Raw genomic sequence first — 8,568 nt, forward strand, 5'->3', positions numbered from 1 at the left:
ACATGAAAAGTTGCAAGGCAATTGTGTGTCCACACAATTTTCGGTTCGGATTTTTGCGCCTTAAGCAAAAGCATCTAGGCAAGATGCCTAGCCATCGCCTTGGTGCGGTATCGGATTCAAGTTGCAGGAATCTATCGAATAAAATGCGTTGCTTTTATACCAACCGTAGCTCTCGGCGACGCATGAAAGTCTCGAAGGAGTGCGTCGTACTGTGGAACGTAGCAAGACGTACTCGATTATAACCTCGAGTTGATTCGTGTTAGGTCAATGAATCGATTGGTAATGGACTATCTCGTCGGAAAAGGCTATCGAGACGTAGCCGAAGCCTTTTGGCGAGACTCGGGGACGAAACGTGAGTTTCATTAAATATTATTGATGTCTTGGAATCTTTTCTGAACAACGGCGCGTAGCCCACATCGAGTTGCAGTTAGTGCAGGAGCGAATGAGTATTCAACAGCTGCTATTAAAGGGTCAGATTCAGGAAGCGCGTAGCAAACTGACCAGTATGGATCCAGAATTTTTTAAAAAGAATTGTAGCATGGATTTTTTGCTGGCAAAGCAGGAGCTCATTGAGTTAATTAGAGTCCACAACATTGAGGAAGCACTGCAATTTGCCATGAAATATCTTGCACCATTCGGTTATAAGAGTGTAAGCGATGGAATGGCTAGTAGGTTGAATTGATTGAGATCTAATGATTCGTTTCGAATGATAGCCCCAGTTCCTGAATGAGATTGAGCGAACGATGTCCATGGTTGCATTTAAAAATCCATCGGACTCACCGCTTCGCCATATGTTCGAGCAATGTCAACGCCGCCGCGTGGCAAACGACTTGAATTCGGCAATCTTGCGCAGCCAAAATCAAAAACTAGGTCAGTTGCCACATACGGTGGCTTACAACAATTGTCAAACGTGCTTTACGTGACTACTACGTATTTGTATTTCTTGTAGAACCTCTATTGCCCTCGATGGTTCAGCATTTTCAATATATGGAGAATCAGTTGAAAGCCAAGCTAAGCCAACGCCCGCGTGGAATTCAGATTCACCAATCGACCAGCTAAGTGCAATTCTGATGTCTTCAGCTCAAGCTTTGCTTCTTAGCTGCTTTTCATCCAGCAATACATTTTATTACTTGCTGCTAGCGATAATTAATTTCTTTCTCCATTTGCTGAGGTACGCTGTTGTTTCTCATACATTTAATTTAATTTTTATTAATTTTATTTGGTTCCTCCTCATAAAGCTTTTCGATTGACATCAATCTTCTCGTCAGCGGTTTTGCGCCGTACGGAAATAGGTCGGCAGCAACAAGTCGATCGATCTCCAGTCGCAACCGAATAAGCACGCCCATCACGTCTTCCAGCCGACTATAAGATTGAAGCTTCTGTTTGCTAGTAGTCCACCGTTTACAAAAACGCCGCAAGTGTTGCATCAAGTATTCAAGCATTTCAGTTTCTGAACAAAAGCACAATTGTTGATAGGCAATTTATAAAAATAGAATCAAACAGATATTACGAACGCATAACCGTTTGAAATGAGAAGGTCTAATAGGATCAAGTGGTCATGTCTAATTGTGTCAATTAGGTCTGCAAAAAGTAAGTCTGGGTCGTATTCTGCCAATAATTCCGTGAATTCTGGGAGAAGCAAAAACCTGAAATCATCTACGCCATCCGCTATTCGTGTAACGTTGTTTAGCACTTTAACTAATACACTATCTTGCTCTGCAAGCACCACAAATAGTTGATGCCGGCTGGGTAGCTGAGCGTACAACTTCTTGCATGCACCCGTTAATGGCAGCAATTCCAAGCTAAAATCATTAGTTTGAGGTTTAGAGGCCTCAACCACAGCGACCCCAACTCGACTGGAAAAAAGTAGCCAGTGCTGTGTAAATGAATAAAAACTCATGTTCGCAATAAAATTTTCGTGGCTTCGGTTTCTTTTCTTGTCAGTTAATAAGTGCAATGCTGTAGTTGAACAGGATGACTGCAATACCCATATTGTACATTGCTTAAGCGACATCAAATAAACGGGTCTTACACTCGTCCAATTGTTATCATCTTTGCGATCATTCCAGTATTTTAAAACTTCCAAAAAATCACTTAAAAGTCGAAGGACTGCGCATGAAACATATGTCGATTGGAAGCCGTAGTCCATCATGACAAATACATCTTCTACAAGGCCCGATATCATACCACTAAGTTCCACTTGATGATAAATTATAGTCTTCATGCCTCTAAGACACTTCACAAATTCTCTGACGAATACTAAAGCCTCGAACTGAACCGAGTGAGGCACAGAAATTAATATGCAACCCGTCGATATGAACACACTGCGCACCATTGTCTTGATCTGATTTAGGTGTTTTAGCATAATCTGAACATTTGCGTAGTGCTTGGACTGATTCCATGTATCACTGCTGCTCCCACTTTGACTTCTGTCTTCATTCGGATTTACTTCTTTTTTCATTTGTATTAGCTGCCGCAGCAACTGGAATCGGAATCCACTCGATTCTCGTACCCAAGCAAAAGGCGGCGGCAACAGAAGAGAGCTATGACAGCGAAAAACAAGAAAAACATGCATTAGCTTTAGGCAAACACTGTACAACATTTGAAGAAGCATCTTACTGAACAAATCCGTAAATATTTGCAATTTTACCACTTGCAAGAACCTTCAGAAGTTCCTCCTTTGCAGCATATGCCACCATTACATCTTCGTGCTCTAAATATTCTTGTAGCACTCGCAACTCATCGCCTAATCCTCCGTTGCCGCATAGAAGAGACTTCGAGCACTCTGTAATGCGACGAGTGGCCGTAGACCAGTCCATTTTTCATTTTTTGCCAATAGCAATTTTTGATACACTTAGAAAATTTCCCACATTTACACATTAATTATTAGGAGCATTTCTACTTGATAAATTCTTCTTACATACAAAAATTGTTTTCGATGATGTCTGTCCTAGTAGCGCTCCCAGCGCCGTGTGACGCGTCGCCGTTCGTTGCCAACATGACGCTGGGTCCTCTCGGCATTGACTATGTACACATCCATAACTGCTTGCTTGCCGACCTACCACTGCTCTCTTTCTTGCTCTTACTTCTCTGGCTTGGCTGTCTCTTCTACTTCTGTGCGTCTCAATACTACACATCTCTTGACATGCTGCGTACCTCTGACACCTTTTATTTCTGTAATGCAGTAGGCAGCACAGCGGATGGATACTTTTCACCGACACTAGCGAGTATCAGCGAACGACTTCAGGTTTCTCACGATGTTGCGGGTGTTACCTTTCTTGCTTTTGGTAACGGAGCGCCAGATATCTTCTCGGCTATTGCTGCGTACAGCTCTGGTGTTGGAGAAACTGGGGTAAACGAGCTTCTTGGCGGCGCAATGTTTATCTCTACTGTGGTAGTTGGTGGGGTAGCAGTCGCAAGCACAGTAAAAGTGCAGCGCTGGCCATTCCTTCGAGACGTAGGGGCTTTGGCCGCTGCGCTGGCTGTTTTCCTACTTCTCGCTGTAAACAGCAGTGATGACATCGGAGACTCAGCCGTGGCTGCAGTAGTATTTCTTGCTATGTACGCAATCTACGTGGGCAGTGTGGTACTTCCAGCGTGTGTAGGGATGTATCGAGTCGCTGATGATAGTTTCTGTGACCCTAAACCAAAAGAGAAGAAATCGCTAATGATCTCTGCTTTTTGGCATGCTTTAACACCCAGAGGCAAGATTATAAAAGGGAGAGTGGGGAACGCACATCAGGCGTGTCAATCTAAACTCATTACGAGATTGGCAGATGAAAGAAACAAGAAGAACAATGTCATGGAAAAGAACGTCGGCAACTTTTTGGAATCGAAAGAGGAGAGTGCTATTTTGCTAACGGATGAAAGGCCAAGTGTACACTTTTCAAGCCGAGTGTTTGAAAATCACTTTGAAATAGCAGAAGAGGATTCTTTCTCATCTCCGCTGATTGCTGACGACGAGCGTGAGATAGATGAAAATGATCAGGATGTGTTGAAATGGCAGCAACATCTCCGGTGGCGATGGCGACTCAGACGTCGTGTTCTTGCTGTATTTACGAGCGATAAACCACTCCTTATTAAGCTTCTTTGCTTTCCACAAGCGGTGCTTGTGTTTGCTCGAGATATCACTGTACCTCTCTTTGACGATGGTTCTTGGTCGCGTTCTAAGGCGTGTTTATCACCTGTCACTGTTCCGTTATTACTAGCAATGACGAGTGGATACGCCAATATTGATATGTCTGGTGGAAGATGTGCACACCGTATTCAGCTGTGGCAAGCTCTTACCGTAATTGGTGGCTGCACTTGTGCTATTATCTCGTATTCCACTCACAGATCACATGCACCACAGTCGCTCAAGTCTTCCGGTTTATTACTTTCGTTGGCTTTTACAGCTTGTGTTTGCTGGATTTATACCGTAGCAAACGAGTTAATGGCGCTTTTGGTGGCGGTGGGCTACATCACTCACGTCAGTAACAGTTTGTTGGGGCTGACTGTTCTGGCGTGGGGGAACTCAGTCGGTGACTTGATCACTGACGTTTCTGTGGCCCGAGCTGGATTCCCACGAATGGCTATCGCTGGTTGTTTTGGTGGTCCAGTGCTCAATCTTTTGCTTGGATTGGGGCTGCCGATGGCGTTCGCATTCGTGTCAGGCAGCAGTGCCAAATTGTCGCTAGATGTGCACGCTTGGATATCGTTAAGCTTCCTCTCGGTGTCGCTTGTATCATCCTTGTTGGTGTTTCGACACTATACTTATCGTTGTCCGTCATGGTTTGGGAAAGTTTTGATGGGGTTCTATGTTATTTATTCTATTGTGAATGTAATGATTGCAATATTCAAGGGTCAAAGGTCGGACCCTTTGTAAGGCTCAATGATTGTAAAGTAGCATCAAACGGCATTTGGTAGCCATCGAAATACAGGATCTAAGTTTACACTAAGACCATCGCTTGAATTTTCGTCAAGATCTTCGACCAACTGCCTATCATAATCGAAGCTCTCGCGGTTCTTAAAAATACTGCTTGTTGGGGACTCGCTCGCGTGCAATTTCTGCTCGCTGATTAAATGTTGACGTCCAGCAGATGGACTAGAAATCGAAAACCTTTTGTCAGCTAACGCTTCAACTCAAATCGAAATGGATTAGTGACTTACTGCTCAAAGTTCCATTCGAAATTGTCTCCTTTGACAACTTTATACACCAGTTTGAAACATTTTCCAAGAAAATTTAAAATTCTCGTTTGCACGTACAAGATTCAGGTTCAGCAGCATCATAGTCTGCTTCCTCCCACTCCGGGCGACCAGTCTTCGTATGTAGTGGCCCACCATTACCTAACCAACCATTAAAGTGTACGCAGTATACGAAGCACATTTTTTACAACCTCGCATCGAAAGCTTTCCATTTTAACGACGTACTTGGCTTAGAAAATTTAGATGCTTTCTCTTTTCTAAGCTGCGGATGATAAGCAGGCTCACATCCATGAAAGAAACCATCTTTTGCGGCTTTTCCATAGAGCTCTTCCGCTAAAAAATCATCCTGCGCTGAGATTTGTAGTTCAATCTCACGACTTGCGAACCAACAAGCAATTAAGCCCTCGCTACTATAATAGCGTATTGTGGAACGCAGACTCACATTGTAGGCTTCATGTTACAAGGCTCCATTAAAGTTCTTCGACCAAATGTATCCATAAGGGGGCTCTTAATAAACTCATTCACAATTTCCGACGCTGTAGCACCTATGATAACAAGATTGCAAAAATCAGCAGTGCCAAATTTCGATCGCGTTTGCTTCGGCAAACCTTTCGTAGCTCTACCGATAGGCATCCTTTTCGGGACATGATGCCTCGTACGCACACTTTGCAACTCTCGCCGCGCATCGTACTCAGCCAAACGAGCCTGTGCGAGTGACTCTCCTATTCGTTGCGAATGAGTTTTCTTCACGCGCAACAATTTCTGTAGTCTAGAATTCAGCTCGGGGTGATTCTTTGACTTAAGCTGCAACGAAGGAGGAATCTGGCGCTGATGTCGCTGCTGTATATGAGGGTGGATGGATCGATGCGTTGACTTTGCATCCGCGCTAGACTTGGTCTTGTCTTTTGAAGCACGTAATGTGTATCCATTTCTTTGATGAGGCTCTCTTGCCGACGCTTGAGAATCCTTAAATCTACAAATGGTCGCGATTTTGTCAGTAGCTCCAGTACCTTCTTCTTTGCTGCTTTGAATATCACTTTGACCTGTTTCGTGAGAATGCCGCACGCACTCTGTGACATACGCACCCAAAAAATCTGCAAGACTTATAACGGGAAAGGACACTATTGGCATCGATGGAGGTGCCTTCATCCGACTAATGCGAAGAAACATATCGTCCAGCCCTTGCCTCGTGCATATTTGTACTTTATCTCTCCTAACGAGCGTTTTCCACACCAGATCGAGCAATTGTTTTGCCAACACTTTCGCATAGAAGTCAAATTGTTTACACGTCGGTGGTAGCGAAAACAGAGCCGCCTCATCAATTTTTGAGGCGGGTTTTATCTTCAGTGGACCGGCATCCGTCGGCTTTAAAATGTCCAATGCGTCGGCCTCTCCGTCTCGCCACAAGTGCGACGGCTTCGAATGCACTTCCAGTGGCGTACGCTGTGGAACAATTGTGTTGCTATTTTTTCGCGAAAATGCATGGCGCACGTGGTAATCTCGAGTCTTGGCTGTGTCATAATTTGTGATGGCGCGCAGCTCATTGCGACTAATTCCTTTAAGCGAGAAGGTACGAACCAGGCACTGCACACCATAACACAGCGTGATCTCAAGAATTTCCTGGTGGTGGGCTTCATCGCCCTCATAGTTGCGCAAATAAGTTTCTACGGCCCGTGACATTCGAAGCATTGAATTATTCTATTGGATTGTTGGCAATTTTGTGTACCTTACAGTTGCCAAGGAGTATGCAATAAAATCAGTTGAGTGATCCATAATGAAATTTTTACAATTAAATATAAAGAAATTGTACCGGGGTGGCGTGTTACATAATTATTTTTGAGATCCGCTAACCACCCAGCCCGGATGAAGGCGAGCACGTCTTAAGCCGGCCACGCTCTACTTAGACACACACCCTAGCACAGCAAGAAAACGGTTAGACCGTCTTCTCTCGCGTGCAGTGAGGTAGTTGCGGTGGGCGCCTTAGCGACCTCATGCAATGCACAAAGTACTCCAATAAAGTGTCGTCACGGGACCGGTAATCCGGCTCCTCGTGCGCACTTACTGAGTAGAAAGTAGTTTTCAGACTGATTTTTGTAGACGGGCACGACATAATGCGGGCCACGCTCCACTTAGACACACACCCTAGCACAGCGAGGAAGCGGTTTAACCAGCTTCTCTTGCGTACAGTGAGGTAGTTGAGGTGGGCGCGTTAGCGACCTCACCCAACGCACTAAGTACTCTGGTTAAGTGTCGTCACGGGAGCGGTGATTCGGCTCCTCGTGCGCACTTACCAAGTAGGAAGTAGTTTCCAGACTGATTTATATTTAATCGTATTAAATACAAAAACCTAGTTTTACCAATCAAAATGTCGTCTCTATAAAATACACTTAATATGTATTGCAAGAGTATCTTTCTAGATACCTCGCGTAACGGATGACGCTAGGCGTCATCCCTCCTAATGCGAATGCTTCCATGTGCATCACATACACAAGGGTTGGTCACAAATGTGAACCACACCCAAGTGCTGGGTCTAACTACTTTAATTTAGTAATTGACCATCCACTAAAGACACCAAGTGTACTTGACGGGGACTGTGTAACATTAGAACAACTTTAGCCCGTTACACCATCCCCTTAAAAAACGAATTTACATTTTTAAATTCGTCAAAGAGGAGCGAGGAACTGCGAGCAGCTTTACGCGCCGCTAGTTCACTCAATCACTCTAGCGACCTGTGTTCCATACACGGCGCCAAAAATGCCACCGAAAGGGGCCATATTGCGGGTCGTCTGCGAAGACGCCCACTCAACCTCGCACAAGCGCACGCGCCGCGTTAATTCGCCGGCCGCGTCTAATGCGTTAGTCGGAACGCCGACAGCTACTGCGGCTGTCGCGTTAACAGGGCTAAAGGATCCATCCCACTTTAACAGTGAGGGTGTTGATCCGTCGCTCGTTGCCAACTACAATGAGTCGACACCGTTACCATCACCTCATAGTAGTGATGCGGACAACGAGCTCATGAGGAAGGATGATGGCGTATTATTGCCCATCCAAACTTCTCGCATGGCTCACAACATGGAGACAGCAACATTTCAAATGCTGTCTCGTCGTCTACGCTGGATAGCGCAGCGACCATTAATGAGAGCGCTGTCCATAAAGGCGCAGCCGCTTCTCCGTTTGGTATAACCACAACGCCTTGTGCTCAGACAATAATCCATAATGGTTCTGACATAGAGAATACGGAGCCTAAAGCTCCGCCGACGACACGTGAACGTGCTCAGTCGGTGTCACAAGCCAGTCGTTTTAGACGTGGCTATGTGATAGGTGGTATATCATTGATGCCCCCTCCATCTAAATGGCCTCGTTTAAACGGGCCAAGAGCGTCGC

General features: G+C 45.1%; 4 protein-coding genes across 4 annotated transcripts; 2 read left to right on the top strand and 2 right to left on the bottom strand.

Annotated features, from left to right (window-relative positions):
- Positions 1 to 2: 2 nt before the first annotated feature.
- Positions 3 to 1,059, top strand: CCR75_000078 (uncharacterized protein; the record flags this gene model as incomplete). Its single annotated transcript, XM_067958186.1, has 5 exons — positions 3 to 199; positions 264 to 352; positions 411 to 649; positions 714 to 870; positions 950 to 1,059. 5 exons carry the CDS (start codon positions 3 to 5, stop codon positions 1,057 to 1,059), a joined length of 792 nt encoding a protein of 263 aa, XP_067816665.1.
- Positions 1,060 to 1,199: 140 nt separating this feature from the next.
- Positions 1,200 to 2,819, bottom strand: CCR75_000077 (uncharacterized protein; the record flags this gene model as incomplete). The annotated part of the gene is made up of 3 exons (XM_067958185.1): positions 1,200 to 1,450; positions 1,522 to 2,543; positions 2,620 to 2,819. The coding sequence occupies 3 exons, from the start codon at positions 2,817 to 2,819 to the stop codon at positions 1,200 to 1,202; spliced, it is 1,473 nt and encodes a 490-aa protein (XP_067816577.1).
- Positions 2,820 to 2,941: 122 nt separating this feature from the next.
- On the top strand, positions 2,942 to 4,864 carry CCR75_000076 (uncharacterized protein; the record flags this gene model as incomplete). Its single annotated transcript, XM_067958184.1, has 1 exon — positions 2,942 to 4,864. The coding sequence occupies one exon, from the start codon at positions 2,942 to 2,944 to the stop codon at positions 4,862 to 4,864; it is 1,923 nt and encodes a 640-aa protein (XP_067816666.1).
- On the bottom strand, positions 3,399 to 6,873 carry CCR75_000075 (uncharacterized protein; the record flags this gene model as incomplete). Its single annotated transcript, XM_067958183.1, has 5 exons — positions 3,399 to 5,083; positions 5,149 to 5,185; positions 5,245 to 5,325; positions 5,410 to 5,561; positions 5,627 to 6,873. 5 exons carry the CDS (start codon positions 6,871 to 6,873, stop codon positions 4,888 to 4,890), a joined length of 1,713 nt encoding a protein of 570 aa, XP_067816317.1. The 3' UTR covers positions 3,399 to 4,887.
- Positions 6,874 to 8,568: the final 1,695 nt, after the last annotated feature.

This window comes from Bremia lactucae, linkage group LG4, assembly GCF_004359215.1.
Source record: "Bremia lactucae strain SF5 linkage group LG4, whole genome shotgun sequence".
Taxonomy (NCBI): domain Eukaryota; phylum Oomycota; class Peronosporomycetes; order Peronosporales; family Peronosporaceae; genus Bremia; species Bremia lactucae.